A 21587-nucleotide genomic window follows, 5' to 3' on the forward strand; every position below is an offset into this window, starting at 1 on the left:
TACAGTTGGTAACTGTCATATTTATCTATAAATAATGGAAGCAATATATAACAAGTATAAATAATTCAATATAAATAATTCAAAGAAAGACTGGGATTTTCATATTGGCTATCATCCCTTCCACACACTAGTGAAAATGAAGCCTAAAACGGTCATAAGTACAGGAGTAGGGGGATCAGAGTGCACACAGCATTATCCCCTCTTCCTGTCCCAGGCATACTGGAAGCCATTTATGTCGTGTGGTGTGATGTCAGGTGCATGTCCAGCTGATGCGGGGCTGAAGTTAAGAGGATCTGGCAAATTAGCAAGGGGAATGGGCAATATGCAGCTGTAACCACTCTGCTAATGACAGCACAGTCCCTGGAGAGCTACTAGAGACCAGAGGAAAATATGGATTAACATTGCCCAAATAGAGATCCATATGTTTGAGAATAGATTTGACCTAAGTTTCCTGCATTCCACAGAGTTAGGAGAGGAGTCATGACTGACCTTGTTGTATAGCTGCCAACCCCTTCTTCCACATGAGATACCGCAGTAGAGAGTTTTCCTATGGCCCATTCCCACATATTTTTCACATGAAAGGGGCTGACATTGCCTATGGCCCAAAGACAAAAGTCAGATCACTTCAGCCTGCATAACAGCAAACAGTCTAATTTCCAGTTGGCTTTAAAGACCTGAATCAAGGGGATGGGGAAGAGATTGGCTGTCCATGTTCTGAGATCATTGTGCTATAAGGGCAGACAAGCAAAGTCTCAACCAAATATCCCAGAAGAGATAAAAAATTAATCAAAAAAGCAGGATGTCAAAACACGCAGCAGCTGCCCAGACATGGAAAACTTTGTGTGAAGAGTTAGTCTCAACATTCAAGAGAACATCCCCTCAGGAGGAAAAATAGCATTTAAAAACATTGCTGGGAGTTGATGAGAATGGAACAACTGAAAAGTTCAGTGGTTTCTTGACAAAAAGAAATTGAAACCCTCCTTAGTAATTATATTTAACCAGGTTGCCAGGTGTAAGAAGATAAAAGACGAGACACAGGAACATACAAAATTAAACCAGAAGGTGTTTGTTCCAGTTGTACTATATCTTCGTTATCTGATTGCACATAATGCCAGATAAATGTGTCGCTTCTACTTCCGCTCAGCCACTAACTCTATATGTCTCACTCTGTGTCCTTGTGTAAAAATGGGGACGTAATTCCTACTTATCTCTCAGGGACATTGGAAGACAATGGACCCAATTCTTGGGTCCACTGTGGTCCTTTTACACCACTTTACCAACAGAAAGGGGCTGCAAAGCCAGCAGATCTGGACAGTTGGGAATTCCTCCTGTGTACAAACAATCCTGCTCGGTGTAGCAGATCTGTGCCACCTCCCTTGCAGCCCTCAGGGTAAGGAGCACAGAACAGTCAGGGAAAGGGAGCATGGCCAGAGTATGTCTATGCTCCAGCTATTCTCAGCTGTTGGAATGGTCCTTTGGAACCACAGGAAGCAAGGCACACATTATAGTAGTCTTTAGGCTGCCAGGGTATGAACTGACCCCCAGCCGCATTCAGAATTGTGTGAAGCCACTTTTACTTCCTACTCTCTGGTCCTATGCCAAGCACAGCTCGGCCAGTCTTGAGATTCAGACCCAATGAGCTTTGGCGTACTTGGATGAAAGGCGTAGTAGAAGCATGAAGTATTGTTACCCACTGGAAAGCAACCACTTAAATCAAATGAATTTACAGAGTAGTTTTTGGTGACATTATTCAAGCTACGATGTAAGAGATGACTCAATATATCCTGTGGTGATAAAAGCTACATACTTCTCTCCATATTCTTGAGTGGGAGACACACAACCTGTAGTACATCAGTACCCTAACGGATTTCTGAAACTAGGAAAGATTCTTTAAAGAGCCTACAGTCAACAGAGCTCTGTTGTCTAGAGTTGGAAGAGGCATTTCCCTTAACCAGAGCTACAAAATTCAAGGCATAGAGTGACATCATCATCATTATTCAACATTTATATCACAGCAGTGCCTAGCAGTCTCAACCAGGTCAGGGCCACATTGTACTAGAAACTGAAAAGGCATGTAGCAAAGGACAATCCTACCCTACCTTGATTGGATTGTGTTTCCACACGACTGAGCAATGTTGTGCTGTAAATAAGCCTTATGAATAGTACAAATGCTCCTTCATGGAGTCTGAAATTCACTCCAGGGGGAAAAAAAGGTATGTAACCTGCTCGTCAGCATATGTTACACATCCCCTTCTGTAGCTGATTGACAGAGGATATGGGTTTATTTGGGTACATCTACACTGCAGCTGGGAGCTAGTCTCCCAGTCCAGGTAAAGAGACTCACACTTTGAGCAGGGGATTGAACTAGATGACCTCCTGAGGTCCCTTCCAACCCTGAAAATCTATGATTCTAAAGGGACTCGAGTTAGCTAAAAATAGCAATAGCAATGTGAACATTCCAGCTTGGGAGAAAGCTCAGGCTCCCAAGGCCACCAGAAACCCTAGACTGGAAAGCCTGAGCTCCAGCCTGAGACAGATCATCACATTGCTATATTTAGTGTACAAGCTCAAGCCCTGCTAGCGCAAATCTGTCTACCTGGGCCAGGAGGCTTCCTCCAGCAGTAATGTAAGCATACCCTTACAGCTCCCAGATAGAGAGCTTAGCTCTTTAGCACAAGCTGTTGAGACTCATATTTCAGCTCTGGACATTACAGAGATTCCAGATTGAAGAATTGCAGCCAGAGAGAATATGCAAATATCTAACCGCATTTTAGTATATCAGTCTCACAAAACAAGATATAGACAGACACAAAACTCACACCAAAAACCTGAAGGCAAGCCATAGGGGTAGGTGTTATCTGAACATATTCTGGGTGGTTCTCAAATTGAAAGATTCCTAGTCTGATATCAGAAAACTGTTGCATGAGTTAAATTAGGGATGAATACTCCAAATTCTCCAATACCATATCAACAGGCAATGTCGGGATTCAATGAAATGAAATCCTTGTGACCACAGCAATAAATATATTTCATCATCACTATGGTTGCAAGAAAAATACCCACCATAAAAACCAACGTTCAATAGAACTGTGATTTATCATAAGCATTTATTACAAAAGGTCTCTTGGATTAAAATGAGATTATTTTGGAAAAAGAACATTCTTAGAGGATAACAACAGCTGAGAGAATTAATTAATGGTTAGAGCACACATCTAGGAGTCAAGCAATCTGAGTTCTAGCTCTGACTCTGCTACAGACTTGCCACGTGACCTCAGCCGAGTTACATACCCTCTGTACCTCAGTTTCCCCATCTGCATAATGTTATTTATCATTTTAACAACACTGTGTTGGGAACCTCCCAATAAAGACAAAAGACATGAGACCTGCCCTAAAGAGTTTATAAGATAATTTCAGACATGATCGAATGGATAGGTGCAGGGAGGGACAAGAGAAAAAGGCCCATGCAACATTAATAGGATAAAGTGGAAACTCAGCAAAGGCTAGTGCACAGGATAAAAAAATGGTTTTGCTCTATTAATTTATTTTTAAAATATTAATAGACAAAGAAGAAGCAGTTTCTTGAAGCATTGTAGAAGAAATGGGTCTCCAGGAAGAATTTAAATGAGGAGAGGGTGTTGTCTTATTGGAACAAGTTCAGGGTCTGCGTTCCACGTGTGGGTTGAAATGTCAGAAAGGTTGCCGGAGAAGGAATTAAACAGGGTGATGAAGCTGGCATCATTAGAAACAGAGCAGGTAGGGAGGATCAAACTGGTAAGGGACTAAGGTAAGCAAGGAGGGAATGAGTTATGTAGGGCCCTAAAGACAACTTGAACCTGGTATCATATAAAAAAACGGAGCAGCAGAGGTGCGGAGGTAGGTATCATGAAAGGGAAGCAAGATGATCTTACCAGATACTTTTTGCATAGATTTGAGAAGAGATACAATAATACTCTCCTACCCCACAGAGGCATTGTAAGGAGGCCTAGTGTTTATAAGAATCCTTTGAGATGGTTAAAGGAAACAGCTATATAAAAGCAAATTGTGTTTAACCTAATCAAATACACATTGTAATTGGGTCTGGTACCAAGACAGTGCTTTGGAGTTGGGGTCATTACAAATATTTTATGAATTCTTTAAGGGACCATGACAATTGCCTCTACATTTGGAAGGATGATTCAGCAAGAAGTTATCTTGGTTGCAAAAGCCTTTTACGGTGCCCCATACCCCAGAGGGGGAAGAAATGCTCTTTTTCCTGCAGTCCGTACCACACCGCTAAACAAACCTTCTCTCCAACATCCAATTCAAAGACACGTGCAGATTCTTTTCAGCCTCAGTATTTACTCTAGCCCGTCTGGAGTATCTCACTTGAGGTGACACATAGGGGAAAAACAGCAGACTTCACAGCCTGTCTTCAAAGCATACTTTTAACTGTTGGAAGTCTGAAAAGGTCTTTTCTGGCTCATTGACCCATCCCTTCCCGATGTCAGCTAGGGAGAACTGTGTGTGTAACTAAGAACTCATGGGCCTGCAGTCGCCTGTGCTGAGTCTGACTGGCATCCCACCTATCACTTCCATACATGCCTTGGTACTATATATTATTTGTATTATTGTAATGCCTAGGAGCTCTACTCATGAACCGCGGCCCACTGTGCTAGATGCTGTACAAACACTGAACAACAAGATGGTCCCTGCCCCAGAGAATTTACTAGGTGCATCAGTCCTGAACCAGCTTACCTCTTACCAGAGCTACACAAGCTTTCTCTTCAATTCTCATTTTGGCACAAGAATGTGTCCTCCTGAGGAGAGCGAGAGTTTAATATACAACCTAACAGCACGTCACCATGGTGAGATCACACCCATCCCTGTAGGAGAACACACTGGCTCGTTTTCTCTGCTCTCACTTTCTCCCTGATCCTGCTGGTTCCCTCTCTAACTCTTTCCTCTCTCTTACCCCCTTGGCCCCTATGCTGTTTTCCTCACACACTCTATCCAGCTTCCTAGTGCCTTCCATCAGGCTTTCTATCTCCTCTGACCCCCTGGGTGTCTTGCTGCTTTCTTCTTCCAGACACTAGCTCCTACCTGTCACGGAAACATCTGATCCCAGCAGTCCATTGTTCCTCCTAAATGGCCATCACACAGAAGAATCTGTTCAGCTCTCTGTCCAAAGAGCAGCAGAGGGGAAGAATATCACTCTGTGTCTACCCCATTAGAACTCCCCTTACCTGGTATAAGTGGTCTCTCACAGCTGCAGCTCAAACTTCTCCACTATTTTAACTTTAAATTAAATACACAAAAGTTTTCAGAAGGGAGTGTTTCAGGCATCTTTCCTTGGAGCCTTTTACCCCTCTGAACATTAAAGTCTCAAAAGCTATAGCTCTCTGCTACTTTGTCATGATAAGAGAAAAGGAGTACTTGTGGCACCTTAGAGGTTAGTGCCACAAGTACTCCTTTTCTTTTTGCGAATACAGACTAACACGGCTGCTACTCTGAAACATGATAAGAGAGTGACTACCCCTGGGTCTGGAGGTCCTGGGTCACTCCTGTGTTTTAGATTTATGTAGCTGTCTCACTGAGACACATACATGTCTAGCAGTGTCACTGGAGGGTATCTGGGCATCTGCTTTCCAGACACCAGGTCTCAACCTCCTATTTTATCATTTGTGTGTAATTTTTCTTCTTTTAGGAGTTACTGGAGAGTGAATACCCCAGGTGAGAGCATTCACCCTCATACTGTGAATAAGTGCACCTAAGCTATACAGTACTCTATACCTCCTATGACTTAGATAAAACTGAAAAATGGACAGTTAACAAGCTATTGATCCAAACTGTGCTGAACAAAAAGAAAAGGAGTACTTGTGGCACCTTAGAGACTAACCAATTTATTTGAGCATGAGCTTTCGTGAGCTACAGCTCACTTCATCAGATGTTTACCGTGGAAACTGCAGCAGACTTTATATACACACAGAGAATATGAAACAATACCTCCTCCCACCCCACTGTCCTGCTGGTAATAGATTATCTAAAATGATCAACAGGTGGGCCATTTCCAGCACAAATCCAGGTTTTCTCACCCTCCACCCCCCCACACAAATTCACTCTCCTGCTGGTGCTAGCCCATCCAAAGTGACAACTCTTTACATAATCAAGTCGGGCTATTTCCTGCATAGATCAAGGTTTTCTCACATCCCCCCCACCCCCATACACACACAAACTCACTCTCCTGCTGGTAATAGCTCATCTAAACTGACCACTCTCCAAGTTTAAATCCAAGTTAAACCAGAACATCTGGGGGGGGGGGGTAGGAAAAAACAAGAGGAAACAAGGGGAAACAGGCTACCTTGCATAATGACTTAGCCACTCCCAGTCTCTATTTAAGCCTAAATTAATAGTATCCAATTTGCAAATGAATTCCAATTCAGCAGTTTCTCGCTGGAGTCTGGATTTGAAGTTTTTTTGTTTTAAGATAGCGACCTTCATGTCTGTGATTGCGTGACCAGAGAGATTGAAGTGTTCTCCGACTGGTTTATGAATGTTAGAATTCTTGACATCTGATTTGTGTCCATTTATTCTTTTACGTAGAGACTGTCCAGTTTGACCAATGTACATGGCAGAGGGGCATTGCTGGCACATGATGGCATATATCACATTGGTGGATGTGCAGGTGAACGAGCCTCTGATAGTGTGACTGATGTTATTAGGCCCTGTGATGGTGTCCCCTGAATAGATATGTGGGCACAATTGGCAACGGGCTTTGTTGCAAGGAAAAGTTCCTGGGTTAGTGGTTCTGTTGTGTGGTATGTGGTTGTTGGTGAGTATTTGCTTCAGGTTGCGGGGCTGTCTGTAGGCAAGGACTGGCCTGTCTCCCAAGACTTGTGAGAGTGTTGGGTCATCCTTTAGGATAGGTTGTAGATCCTTAATAATGCGTTGGAGGGGTTTTAGTTGGGGGCTGAAGGTGACCGCTAGTGGCGTTCTGTTATTTTCTTTGTTAGGCCTGTCCTGTAGTAGGTAACTTCTGGGAACTCTTCTGGCTCTATCAATCTGTCTCTTTACTTCTGCAGGTGGGTATTGTAGTTGTAAGAAAGCTTGACAGAGATCTTGTAGGTGTTTGTCTCTGTCTGAGGGGTTGGAGCAAATGCGGTTGTATCGCAGAGCTTGGCTGTAGACGATGGATCGTGTGGTGTGGTCAGGGTGAAAGCTGGAGGCATGCAGGTAGGAATAGCGGTCAGTAGGTTTCCGGTATAGGGTGGTGTTTATGTGGCCATTGTTTATTAGCACTGTAGTGTCCAGGAAGTGGATCTCTTGTGTGGACTGGACCAGGCTGAGGTTGGTGGTGGGATGGAAATTGTTGAAATCATGGTGGAATTCCTCAAGGGCTTCTTTTCCATGGGTCCGCTTGTAGAAACTCGTGTTGGAGAGCTGCCGAGCAGCCTCTTGTTCATATTCCGACCTATTCATGATGACAACAGCACCTCCTTTGTCAGCCTTTTTGATTATGATGTCAGAGTTGTTTCTGAGGCTGTGGATGGCATTGCGTTCCGCATGGCTGAGGTTATGGGGCAAGTGATGCTGCTTTTCCACAATTTCAGCCCGTGCACGTCGGCGGAAGCACTCTATGTAGAAGTCCAGTCTGCTGTTTCGACCTTCAGGAGGAGTCCATCTAGAATCCCTCTTTCTGTAGTGTTGGCAGGGAGACCTCTGTGGATTAGTATGTTGTTCAGAGGTATTTTGGAAATATTCCTTGAGACGGAGACGTCGAAAATAGGATTCTAGGTCACCACAGAACTGTATCATGTTCGTGGGGGTGGAGGGGCAGAAGGAGAGGCCCCGAGATAGAACAGCTGCTTCTGCTGGGCTGAGAGTATAGTTGGATAGGTTAACAATATTGCTAGGTGGGGTGAGGGAACCATTGCTGTGGCCCCTTGTAGCATGTAGTAGTTTAGAAAGTTTAGTGTCTTTTTTCTTTTGTAGAGAAGCAAAGTGTGCGTTGTAAATGGCTTGTCTAGTTTTAGTAAAATCCAGCCACGAGGAAGTTTGTGTGGAAGGTTGGTTCTTTATGAGAGTATCCATTTTTGAGAGCTCATTCTTAATCTTTCCCTGTTTGCTGTAGAGGATCTTGATCAGGTGATTCCGCAGTTTCTTTGAGAGCGTGAGGCACAAGCTGTCAGCATAGTCTGTGTGGTATGTAGATTGTAATGGATTTTTGACCTTCAGTCCTTTTGGTACGATGTCCATCTGTTTGCATTTGGAAAGGAAGATGATGTCTGTCTGTATCTGTACAAGTTTCTTCATGCAGTTGATAGATTTCCACTCCATACGGCTAAATGCAGTGCCTTGCATAATGACAGGTTTCAGAGGAACAGCCGTGTTAGTCTGTATTCGCAAAAAGAAAAGGAGTACTTGTGGCACCTTAGAGACTAACCAATTTATTTGAGCATGAGCTTTCGTGAGCTACAGCTCACTTCATCAGATGTTTACCGTGGAAACTGCAGCAGACTTTATATACACACAGAGAATATGAAACAATACCTCCTCCCACCCCACTGTCCTGCTGGTAATAGCTTATCTAAAATGATCAACAGGTGGGCCATTTCCAGCACAAATCCAGGTTTTCTCACCCTCCACCCCCCCACACAAATTCACTCTCCTGCTGGTGCTAGCCCATCCAAAGTGACAACTCTTTACATAATCAAGTCGGGCTATTTCCTGCATAGATCAAGGTTTTCTCACATCCCCCCCACCCCCATACACACACAAACTCACTCTCCTGCTGGTAATAGCTCATCTAAACTGACCACTCTCCAAGTTTAAATCCAAGTTAAACCAGAACATCTGGGGGGGGGGTAGGAAAAAACAAGAGGAAACAAGGGGAAACAGGCTACCTTGCATAATGACTTAGCCACTCCCAGTCTCTATTTAAGCCTAAATTAATAGTATCCAATTTGCAAATGAATTCCAATTCAGCAGTTTCTCGCTGGAGTCTGGATTTGAAGTTTTTTTGTTTTAAGATAGCGACCTTCATGTCTGTGATTGCGTGACCAGAGAGATTGAAGTGTTCTCCGACTGGTTTATGAATGTTAGAATTCTTGACATCTGATTTGTGTCCATTTATTCTTTTACGTAGAGACTGTCCAGTTTGACCAATGTACATGGCAGAGGGGCATTGCTGGCACATGATGGCATATATTATATATATATATATATATATATATATATATATATATATATATTATATATATTATGGCATATATATATATGATGGCTGAAATTGTGGAAAAGCAGCATCACTTGCCCCATAACCTCAGCCATGCGGAACGCAATGCCATCCACAGCCTCAGAAACAACTCTGACATCATAATCAAAAAGGCTGACAAAGGAGGTGCTGTTGTCATCATGAATAGGTCGGAATATGAACAAGAGGCTGCTCGGCAGCTCTCCAACACGAGTTTCTACAAGCCATTACCCTATGATCCCACTGAGAGTTACCAAAAGCAACTACAGCATTTGCTCAAGAAACTTCCTGAAAAAGCACAAGATCAAATCCGCACAGACACACCCCTGGAACCCCGACCTGGGATATTCTATCTACTACCCAAGATCCATAAACCTGGAAATCCTGGGCGCCCCATCATCTCAGGCATTGGCACCCTGACAGCAGGATTGTCTGGCTATGTAGACTCCCTCCTCAGGCCCTACACTACCAGCACTCCCAGCTACCTTCGAGACACCACTGACTTCCTGAGGAAACTTCAATCCATCGGTGATCTTCCTGATAACACCATCCTGGCTACTATGGATGTAGAAGCCCTCTACACCAACATTCCACACAAAGATGGACTACAAGCCGTCAAGAACACTATCCCCGATAATGTCACGGCTAACCTGGTGGCTGAACTTTGTGACTTTGTCCTTACCCATAACTATTTCACATTTGGGGACAATGTATACCTTCAGATCAGCGGCACTGCTATGGGTACCCGCATGGCCCCACAGTATGCCAACATTTTTATGGCTGATTTAGAACAACACTTCCTCAGCTCTCGTCCCCTAAAGCCCTTACTCTACTTGCGCTATATTGATGACATCTTCATCATCTGGACCCATGGAAAAGAAGCCCTTGAGGAATTCCACCATGATTTCAACAATTTCCATCCCACCACCAACCTCAGCCTGGTCCAGTCCACACAAGAGATCCACTTCCTGGACACTACAGTGCTAATAAACAATGGCCACATAAACACCACCCTATACCGGAAACCTACTGACCGCTATTCCTACCTGCATGCCTCCAGCTTTCACCCTGACCACACCACACGATCCATCGTCTACAGCCAAGCTCTGCGATACAACCGCATTTGCTCCAACCCCTCAGACAGAGACAAACACCTACAAGATCTCTGTCAAGCTTTCTTACAACTACAATACCCACCTGCAGAAGTAAAGAGACAGATTGATAGAGCCAGAAGAGTTCCCAGAAGTTACCTACTACAGGACAGGCCTAACAAAGAAAATAACAGAACGCCACTAGCGGTCACCTTCAGCCCCCAACTAAAACCCCTCCAACGCATTATTAAGGATCTACAACCTATCCTAAAGGATGACCCAACACTCTCACAAGTCTTGGGAGACAGGCCAGTCCCTGCCTACAGACAGCCCCGCAACCTGAAGCAAATACTCACCAACAACCACATACCACACAACAGAACCACTAACCCAGGAACTTTTCCTTGCAACAAAGCCCGTTGCCAATTGTGCCCACATATCTATTCAGGGGACACCATCACAGGGCCTAATAACATCAGCCACACTATCAGAGGCTCGTTCACCTGCACATCCACCAATGTGATATATGCCATCATGTGCCAGCAATGCCCCTCTGCCATGTACATTGGTCAAACTGGACAGTCTCTACGTAAAAGAATAAATGGACACAAATCAGATGTCAAGAATTCTAACATTCATAAACCAGTCGGAGAACACTTCAATCTCTCTGGTCACGCAATCACAGACATGAAGGTCGCTATCTTAAAACAAAAAAACTTCAAATCCAGACTCCAGCGAGAAACTGCTGAATTGGAATTCATTTGCAAATTGGATACTATTAATTTAGGCTTAAATAGAGACTGGGAGTGGCTAAGTCATTATGCAAGGTAGCCTGTTTCCCCTTGTTTCCTCTTGTTTTTTCCTACCCCCCCCCCCAGATGTTCTGGTTTAACTTGGATTTAAACTTGGAGAGTGGTCAGTTTAGATGAGCTATTACCAGCAGGAGAGTGAGTTTGTGTGTGTATGGGGGTGGGGGGGATGTGAGAAAACCTTGATCTATGCAGGAAATAGCCCGACTTGATTATGTAAAGAGTTGTCACTTTGGATGGGCTAGCACCAGCAGGAGAGTGAATTTGTGTGGGGGGGTGGAGGGTGAGAAAACCTGGATTTGTGCTGGAAATGGCCCACCTGTTGATCATTTTAGATAAGCTATTACCAGCAGGACAGTGGGGTGGGAGGAGGTATTGTTTCATATTCTCTGTGTGTATATAAAGTCTGCTGCAGTTTCCACGGTAAACATCTGATGAAGTGAGCTGTAGCTCACGAAAGCTCATGCTCAAATAAATTGGTTAGTCTCTAAGGTGCCACAAGTACTCCTTTTCTTTTTGCGAATACAGACTAACACGGCTGTTCCTCTGAAACCTGTGCTGAACAAGAGTCAGTATCGCTTTGCATTTAACAATGTTCGATGTGGGGAATAGTTTGCAGCCACCACACTTTTGGAGGAGGCAGACTGGACAGGGCTCCCTTTTATGCCGTTCCTCAACTGGCCAGAGAAATCACTGCAGAGTGATGGAGCACACTCCCATGCCCCAGGGCTAAGCAGGCTACTTCCTAGCAACATTCCCATCTCTTGCCAGCTTTCAGAGCAAGAGACTGGAACTCATACCTTAGCTTTCCATTTGTCAAGTAAGAGCTCCATCACTTAGACAGTGGACAGGCCTCTCTGAGAACTTTTTAAGTTTACAGTTTACAGTTAATAAATATATGGACTTTTTAGGCTAGATTCTAAAATCCTTACTCTACTGACTTGAGTGGGAGGTTTGCACGATGTATGAATACAAGACTGAACCCTCATGGCCGTATTGTCATACCAGTAATGGCCCCAATTTTGTAAAGCCTTAGGTACATGATCGTTTTACACAGGTGAGGAGTCCTGGACTTTTTTACAATACATATTTATCTGACAGACTAAAATACTACACACTAATCACCACTTCAAACACAGATTAATTTTTAAAAAGCAACCAAAAAAACCAGAGCTTTCCACCCTGGCTCTTACTGGCTTCAAAACCGTAACAGCAACCAAACAGTTTAAAAAAAATACGGACCTTACAAGCATACTAGTCCGTATAAACTTAATCTCAGTTGTTTTGTCCATCTGGTTTAAAACCACTCCATAAATGTGCTCCTCAAGGGTTCAGATTTTCTGTATCAAATATAAGTTTTTTCAGCACATAAATCCTTGTTTTCAGGAATTTATAAATAAAAAGAACACTGACTCTGGAGGTAACTCTGTAAATCAGTATCATTCCAGCAGTGTGGGAGCATAGGATTCTCCTCTAGGATAGGTGACACTAATTAAGACTAACTTCAGCATTGCTTTCTGCTATGTCATTACAAGGTAAATTCAAACCTGAAAAATAGTTAACGTTAACTGTTCACATCTCTTCCTGTTGGCCTTTCTCAATACAGAATGAGTTACTGAGCTTTCCACTCTATCACAGTTCTCTTGCTTTTTGTCTCACCCTTGCAACCTTTAGATTTTTATGCTTCATTATTTCCTATTGCTGGCAAAATACAAGAGCTTTGCAGCCAGGTTCTGCTTTTCGGTTACATGTGTGCAACCTCAGTGAACTGAACAGGGTTGCAAGAACAGAATTTGTCTTTTCACTTCCTTTCTGAAGCTTTCAACAGTTTCCAAGAGCTAAATGCTAGTTATTTCTGTACAAATAGGCAATAACGAATCTTGTAAACTCTGTCATTGTTGGGTAATATTCTTTGATGCTTTTGTCTAAAAAAAGCAAGAGATGTTTGTAATAACAATTAAAAAACAAATAAACCTCTTGGCTGTTATGTACCACCTTAACAGAGTAAAATGTTCTTCACTAGCCAGACCAGTTGTTCTCTGATGTTTTTCTTGTGGACTATTTGTGGACTACTTCTTAAGTTAGAAATACTTTTCGGGAGAACTCCACCATCCAATCCCTCACCTGCCCTGCAGCAACCAAATTGGATGGTTACATAAAAAGGTAATATTATGGTATGTCCCTAGCTTTAGTTACATTGACGGTTGCACTTAAAGCAGGACTAAAATCCCTCTGTTTCACACTTCAGTGTTTGATTTTAGTCTCCAAATTTAATATATTCATTCTTCCTGAGACAATTGAATTCTCTATCATATTTTCTTGGTTAAATATTTTTCTTTAGATTTGTCATTAATAAAGAAAACCCATACAAAGCTCTGAGTGCCCTGACAATAATTAAACTTACATACCCACTCAACAGCAAAAACACAAATAGATTAAAGCCACCAATCAGCAGCCTTCGATAACCAAGTGAAGGTAATAATTTACTTGAGCCAACGGAAAGTAAAATGAAAATAACCCCCAGAAGAGCCTCTCTCAGTCAAATCAGATGCAGGAAAATATTTAATAACTTGTAAGAGGAAACAATTACTAATGAGCCCTTAAAAATACCCCAATTGTATTTTTTTTCCTGGACTCTAGGTAACAATCATAGTTCCTACATACAGTCTTCCCTCTCCCTTTCTCCCCTCGCCCATCTCTCTGAAACACAAACACACACACACACACACACACACCCCACACACTTTCATAACAGCTCAGGGATAGGACAGTTTTAGAACTTAGTGGAGCATGAAGGAAGCTATTCCCCTTATTGAACACAGCCTATTTTGTCTCTGTAAGGAAAAGCCAACTGTAGTGTCAGTTTGTACCAGCTACCTCCAATCTCTGTCATTACTGACCACTTCCCCGATTCTCCTGCTCTGTGCACGCACCACACAGAACCTGAGAAGCCAAGGAAGCAAAGTGGACCTTCTGTGCTCCTACATTCCTGCTCCCTTCAGCCCCATTTAGGGTTGCCAATTTTGAGTGGACGTATTCCTGGAGGTTTCTTCACATGACATAATCTTTAATTAAAGATTAATCTTTAATTCCTGGAGACTCCAGAACAATCCTGGAGGGTTGGCAACCCTACTTCTCCTCCCCACCTCACACATACACATTTACAGCTTCCTCAGTATCTCATCCATCAGCCAGGAGGCAGCAGACATGTACCAGGACATAAGGAGTGATCAAGGCTGGGAACTGAGTGGAGGTGTGTAGGAGGAGAAATGGGAAGCAGGAGAGCTCCAAGCAGGAGACCACAGCTGTAATGGGGACCTGGGATTGGGGGGAATTCAGTGCTTGTAAACCAACCCATTGATGCTTCAAAGGCTTTCCTGACACTGCTGTTACAGGGCAACAGTGCCAGGAGAGTAGAGTGTCTCTACGCTAAGGAAGCAGTGCTTTGAGAGTTCCCCTCAGTGCAGCTACCAGTTTGTTGTACTGGGGAACAGAGGCAATGGTGCTGGAGCAAGCCCTTCAAGTGTCAGTACCTCAGTTCAGATGGTTGCGGGCTCTCCTATATCATGGATTCCAGAGTCCCTGCCTAGCTAGCTTGCGTCATCCAGCACACTGAGCAGCAATGCCATGGGGAGGAGTGAGAATATACAGGAGAATGGGGGTGTGGAGACAAAATGGAGAAAGAGTTTTGTAGGGTAGCATTGAGAAGTAAGAAAAGCAGAGAGGAGAGCAACTCTACTCTAACAAGTCTCCTGTGGGTCATCTGGGAGGAATTGTATTGCACATGATATGTGATTTATTCAAATGACATTGTCACCGTTACCTATGCATACACACAATGACAGCCAAACTAAATGTTGCCCCACACTGTTGTAATGGACAGAAGGATGGAAGCCAAAAAGAACATTTCAAATGGATTTGGTACCAAATAGTTCCACTAGAGTTCCCATTAGACAGCTCATATTTTTCTTTTAAAATATTTCATAATGGTATGTCATATCATAGCACACACCAGTACTCTCAGTCAGAATGAGTTACTTTCTGGAACAACAAAGCAGGAAACAAAGGATGAAGACTCCTCAAGAGAGCACACAGGTCAATCTTCAAAAATCAGCTCTGATTTTGGGTGCCTCTGTTTTTGGGTATCCAAGTTGACACATCTTGGGCTTGATTCATTGGTGCTAATAACTCAGAACTTCAAATGAAGCCACTGGAATCTGCAGTTTCTCAGCATTTGGGAATCAGGCCCAAACCGGACACTCAAACACTGAGACACAAAAAGAATCTAAAATCCACTGAGAATTTGACCCACAGTGTCTCCCCTGGACAATCTGTAAGCCCTGGTCTACACTAGGACTTTAGGTCGAATTTAGCAGCGTTAAATCGATTTAAACCTGCACCCGTCCACACAATGAAGCCCTTTATTTCGACTTAAAGGGCTCTTAAAATCGATTTCCTTACTCCACCCCTGACAAGTGGATTAGCGCTTAAATCGACGTTGCCGGCTCGAATTTGGGGTACTGTGGACACAATTCGATGGTATTGGCCTCCGGGAGCTATCCCAGAGTGCTCCATTCTGACCGCTCTGGACAGCACTCTCAACTCAGATGCACTGGCCAGGTAGACAGGAAAAGAACCGCGAACTTTTGAATCTCATTTCCTGTTTGGCCAGCGTGGCAAGCTGCAGGTGACCATGCAGAGCTCATCAGCACAGGTGACCATGATGGAGTCCCAGAATCGCAAAAGAGCTCCAGCATGGACCGAACGGGAGGTACGGGATCTGATCGCTGTTTGGGAAGAGGAATCCGTGCTATCAGAACTCCGTTCCAGTTTTCGAAATGCCAAAACCTTTCTGAAAATCTCCCAGGGCATGAAGGATAGAGGCCATAACAGGGACCCGAAGCAGTGCCGCGTGAAACTTAAGGAGCTGAGGCAAGCCTACCAGAAAACCAGAGAGGCGAACAGCCGCTCTGGGTCAGAGCCCCAAACATGCCGCTTCTATGATGAGCTGCATGCCATTTTAGGGGGTTCAGCCACCACTACCCCAGCCGTGTTGTTTGACTCCTTCAATGGAGATGGAGGCAATACGGAAGTAGGTTTTGGGGACGAAGAAGATGATGATGAGGAGGAGGTTGTAGATAGCTCACAGCAAGCAAGCGGAGAAACCGGTTTTCCCGACAGCCAGGAACTGTTTCTCACCCTAGACCTGGAGCCAGCACCCCCCGAACCCACCCAAGGCTGCCTCCTGGACCCAGCAGGCGGAGAAGGGACCTCTGGTGAGTGTACCTTTTAAAATGCTATACATGGTTTAAAAGCAAGCATGTGAAAGGATTACTTTGCCCTGGCATTTGCGGTTCTCCTAGATGTAGTCCTAAAGCCTTTGCAAAAGGTTTCTGGGGAGGGCAGCCTTATTTCGTCCTTCATGGTAGGACACTTTACCACTCCAGGCCAGTAACACGTACTCAGGAATCACTGTAGAACAAAGCATTGCAGTGTATGTTTGCTGGCATTCAACCAAAATCCGTTCTTTATCTCTCTGTGTTATCCTCAGGAGAGTGAGATATAATTCATGGTCACCTGGTTGAAATAGAGTGCTTTTCTTCAGGGGACACTCAGAGGAGCCCATTCCTGCTGGGCTGTTTGCCTGTGGCTAAACAGAAATGTTCCCCGCTGTTAGCCACAGGGAGGGGAGAAGGTTGAGGGGGTAGTCACGCGGTGGGAGGAGGCAAAATGCGACCTTGTAACGAAAGCACATGTGCTATGTATGTAATGTTAACAGCAAGGTTTACCCTGAAAGACTGTAGCGACTGTTTTATAAAATGTGTCTTTTTAAATACCGCTGTCCCTTTTTTTTTCTCCACCAGCTGCATGTGTTTCAATGATCACAGGATCTTCTCCTTCCCAGAGGCGAGTGAAGCTTAGAAAGAAAAAAAAACGCACTCGCGATGAAATGTTCTCCGAGCTCATGCTGTCCTCCCACACTGACAGAGCACAGACGAATGCGTGGAGGCAAATAATGTCAGAGTGCAGGAAAGCACAAAATGACCGGGAGGAGAGGTGGAGGGCTGAAGAGAGTAAGTGGCGGGCTGAAGAGAGTAAGTGGCGGGCTGAAGACAGGGCTGAAGCTCAAATGTGGCGGCAGCGTGATGAGAGGAGGCAGGATTCAATGCTGAGGCTGCTGCAGGACCAAACCAGTATGCTCCAGTGTATGGTTGAGCTGCAGCAAAGGCAGCTGGAGCACAGACTGCCACTGCTGCCCCTCTGTAACCAACCGCCCTCCTCCCCAAGTTCCATAGTCTCCACACCCAGACGCCCAAGAACGCGGTGGGGGGGCCTCCGGCCAACCAGCCACTCCACCACAGAGGATTGCCCAAAAAAAAGAAGGCTGTCATTCAATAAATTTTAAAGTTGCAAACTTTTAAAGTGCTGTGCTTAAAGTGCTGTGTGGCATTTTCCTTCCCTCCTCCACCACCCCTCCTGGGATACCTTGGTAGTCATCTCCCTGTTTGTGTGATGAATGAATAACGAATGCATGACTGTGAAGCAGCAATGACTTTATTGCCTCTGCAAGCAATGATTAAAGGGAGGAGGGGAGGGTGGTTAGCTTACAGGGAAGTAGAGTGAACCAAGGGGCGGGGGGTTTCATCAAGGAGAAACAAACAGAACTTTCACACCGTAGCCTGGCCAGTCATGAAACTGGTTTTCAAAGCTTCTCTGATGCGTACCGCGCCCTCCTGTGCTCTTCTAACCGCCCTGGTGTCTGGCTGCGCGTAACCAGCAGCTAGGCGATTTGCCTCAACCTCCCACCCCGCCATAAACGTCTCCCCCTTACTCTCACAGATATTGTGGAGCACACAGCAAGCAGTAATAACAGTGGGAATATTGGTTTCGCTGAGGTCTAAGCGAGTCAGTAAACTGCGCCAGCGCGCCTTTAAACGTCCAAATGCACATTCTACCACCATTCTGCACTTGCTCAGCCTATAGTTGAACAGCTCCTGACTACTGTCCAGGCTGCCTGTGTACGGCTTCATGAGCCATGGCATTAAGGGGTAGGCTGGGTCCCCAAGGATACATATAGGCATTTCAACATCCCCAACAGTTATTTTCTGGTCTGGGAATAAAGTCCCTTCCTGCAGCTTTTGAAACAGACCAGAGTTCCTGAAGATGCGAGCATCATGCACCTTTCCCGGCCATCCCACGTTGATGTTGGTGAAACATCCCTTGTGATCCACCAGAGCTTGCAGCACTATCGAAAAGTACCCCTTGCGGTTTATGTACTCGGTGGCTTGGTGCTCCGGTGCCAAGATAGGGATATGGGTTCCGTCTATAGCCCCACTACAGTTAGGGAATCCCATTGCAGCAAAGCCATCCACTATGACCTGCACATTTCCCAGGGTCACTACCCTTGATATCAGCAGATCTTTGATTGATTGGGCTACTTGCATCACAGCAGCCCCCACAGTAGATTTGCCCACTCCAAATTGATTCCCAACTGACCGGTAGCTGTCTGGCGTTGCAAGCTTCCACAGGGCTATCGCCACTCGCTTCTCAACTGTGAGGGCTGCTCTCATCTTGGTATTCATGCACTTCAGGGCAGGGGAAAGCAAGTCACAAAGTTCCATGAAAGTGCCCCTACGCATGCGAAAGTTTCGCAGCCACTGGGAATCGTCCCAGACCTGCAACACTATGCGGTCCCACCAGTCTGTGCTTGTTTCCCGAGCCCAGAATCGGCGTTCCACAGCATGAACCTGCCCCATTAGCACCATGATGCATGCATTGTCAGGGCCCATGCTTTCAGAGAAATCTGTGTCCATGTCCTGATCACTCACGGGACCGCGCTGACGTCGCCTCCTCGCCCGGTATCGCGTTGCCATGTTCTGGTGCTGCATATACTGCTGGATAATGCGTGTGGTGTTTAATGTGCTCCTAATTGCCAAAGTGAGCTGAGCGGCCTCCATGCTTGCCTTGGTATGGCGTCCGCACAGAAAAAAGGCGCGGAACGATTGTCTGCCGTTGCTCTGACGGAGGGAGGGGCGACTGACGACACGGCTTACAGGGTTGGCTTCAGGGAGCTAAAATCAACAAAGGGTGTGCCTGTACATCAAGGAGTATTTCAGGCAGGACTGCACGGAGGGTTCCAATAAGAAATGGTGCACCTAAGTTATCATTGTTATTGGAACAAGGAGGTTAGCCCGGCCTCTGATTGATACATGGCTAGATTTACCTCGCTGCACCTTCTCTGTGAGTGACTGCAGTGTGATCTAGACAGGGGAGGAGGCAAATGAGTACAAAACAAATCTGGTCTATTTCTTGTTCTGACCCACTCCATCTATCTTTTACATCTTTGGCTGGCAGCAGACGGTGCAGAAGGACTGCATGCCATCCACATCTCATGGCTGCTCGGCAGAAGATGGTACAGTACGACTGCTAGCCATCTTCATCTCTTGCCTGCCTGGCATAAGATGGTACAATACGACTGCTAGGAATCCTCATCTCTTGCCTGCCTGGCAGAAGATGGTACAGTACGACTGCTAGCAGTCCGTATCGCCTGCCCGCTCACCATAAGACGGTTCAATAGGACTGACTGCAGGACTAAAGAGAATGACCTGGTCAAGTCACTCCAAATTTAGTCCCTGCGCCCATGTCTGCCCAGGCACTCCCAGCCGACGTGGCCAGGAGCACCTCGGACACGACGAGGACGACTACCAATCGTATTGCACCGTCTGCTGCCAGAAGGCAATGGGTTGCTGCTACTGTGCAGCAAAGCCGTACCGGGTCTGCCAGCACCCAGGAGACATAGGGTGACGGTTACCTGAGCTGGCTCCATGCTTGCCGTGGTATGGCGTCTGCACAGGTAACTCAGGAAAAAAGGCGCGAAATGATTGTCTGCCTTTGCTTTCACGGAGGGAGGGAGGGAACGGGGGCCTGACGACACGTACCCAGAACCACCCGCGACAATGTTTTAGCCCCATCAGAGTGCTCCATTGTGACTGCTCTGGACAGCACTCTCAGATGCCCGATTGTTTGCCATTGCTCTGACGCTGGGAGGGGCGCTTACAGGGTTGGCTTCAGGGAGCTAAAATCAACAAAGGGGGTGGCTTTACATCAAGGAATATTTCAGGCAGGACTTCACGGAGGGTTCCAATAAGAAATGGTGCACCTAAGTTATTGTCCTTATTGGAACAAGAAGGTTAGCCTGGCCTCTGATTGATACATGGCTAGATTTACCTCGCTGCACCTTCTCTGTAAGTGACTGCAGTGTGATCTAGAAGAATGAGTCCCCTAGACAGGGGAGGGGGGGAAGCAAATGAGTACAAAACAAATCTGGTCTATTTCTTGTTTTGATCCACTCCATCTATCTTTTACATCTTTGGCTGGCAGCAGACGGTGCAGAAGGACTGCATGCCATCCACATCTCATGGCTGCTCGGCAGAAGATGGTACAGTACGACTGCTAGCAGTCCGTATCGCCTGCCCGCTCACCATAAGACGGTTCAATAGGACTGACTGCAGGACTAAAGAGAATGACCTGCTCAAGTCACTCCAAATTTAGTCCCTGCGCCCATGTCTGCCCAGGCGCTCCTGATCGACCTCACAGAGGCGACCAGGAGCACCTCAGACATGACGATGACGGCTACCAGTCGTACTGTACCGTCTGCTGCCACAAGGCAAGGGGTTGCTGCTACTGTGTAGCAATGAGAAAAGGAAAAGGAGTACTTGTGGCACCTTAGAGACTAACCAATTTATTTGAGCATGAGCTTTCGTGAGCTACAGCTCACTTATGAAGTGAGCTGTAGCTCACGAAAGCTCATGCTCAAATAAATTGGTTAGTCTCTAAGGTGCCACAAGTACTCCTTTTCCTTTTCTTTTTGCGAATACAGACTAACACGGCTGTTCCTCTGAAACCTGTGTAGCAATGCTGTACCGCGTCTGCCAGCACCCAGGAGACATAGGGTGACGGTTACCTGAGCGGGCTCCATGCTTGCCGTGGTATGGCGTAACTCAGGAAAAAAGGCGCGAAATGATTGTCTGCCCTTGCTTTCACGGGGGGAGGGAGGGAACGGGGGGCTGACGATATGTACCCAGAACCATCCGCGACAATGTTTTAGCCCCATCAGGCATTGGGATCTCAACCCAGAATTCCAATGGGCAGCGGAGACTGCGGTAACTGTGGGATAGCTACCCACAGTGCAACGCTCCGGAAGTCGACGCTTGCCTCGGTACTGTGGAAGCGCTCCGCCGAGTTAATGCACTTAATGCACTTAGAGCATTTTCTGTGGGGACACACACACTCGAATATATAAAACCGATTTCTAAAAAACCGACTTCTATAAATTCGACCTAATTTCGTAGTGTAGACATACCCTAAGTGAGCAATGACAACTAAATGGCTGCTAAACTCTACACCAGTGGTTCTCAAACTTTTTTTCCGCAGACCACTTGAAAATTGCTCAGGGTC

The 21587-nt window shown here is 45.5% G+C and overlaps 1 protein-coding gene across 1 annotated transcript; it reads left to right on the forward strand.

The window, feature by feature from the left end:
• Positions 1-15515: 15515 nt before the first annotated feature.
• On the forward strand, positions 15516-17535 carry LOC142073314 (uncharacterized). Its single transcript, XM_075132670.1, has 2 exons — positions 15516-16405; positions 16994-17535. The coding sequence occupies exons 1-2, from the start codon at positions 15823-15825 to the stop codon at positions 17533-17535; spliced, it is 1125 nt and encodes a 374-aa protein (XP_074988771.1). The 5' UTR covers positions 15516-15822.
• Positions 17536-21587: the final 4052 nt, after the last annotated feature.

This window comes from Caretta caretta, chromosome 9 (assembly GCF_965140235.1).
Source record: "Caretta caretta isolate rCarCar2 chromosome 9, rCarCar1.hap1, whole genome shotgun sequence".
In the NCBI taxonomy this organism is placed as follows: Eukaryota; Metazoa; Chordata; order Testudines; family Cheloniidae; genus Caretta; species Caretta caretta.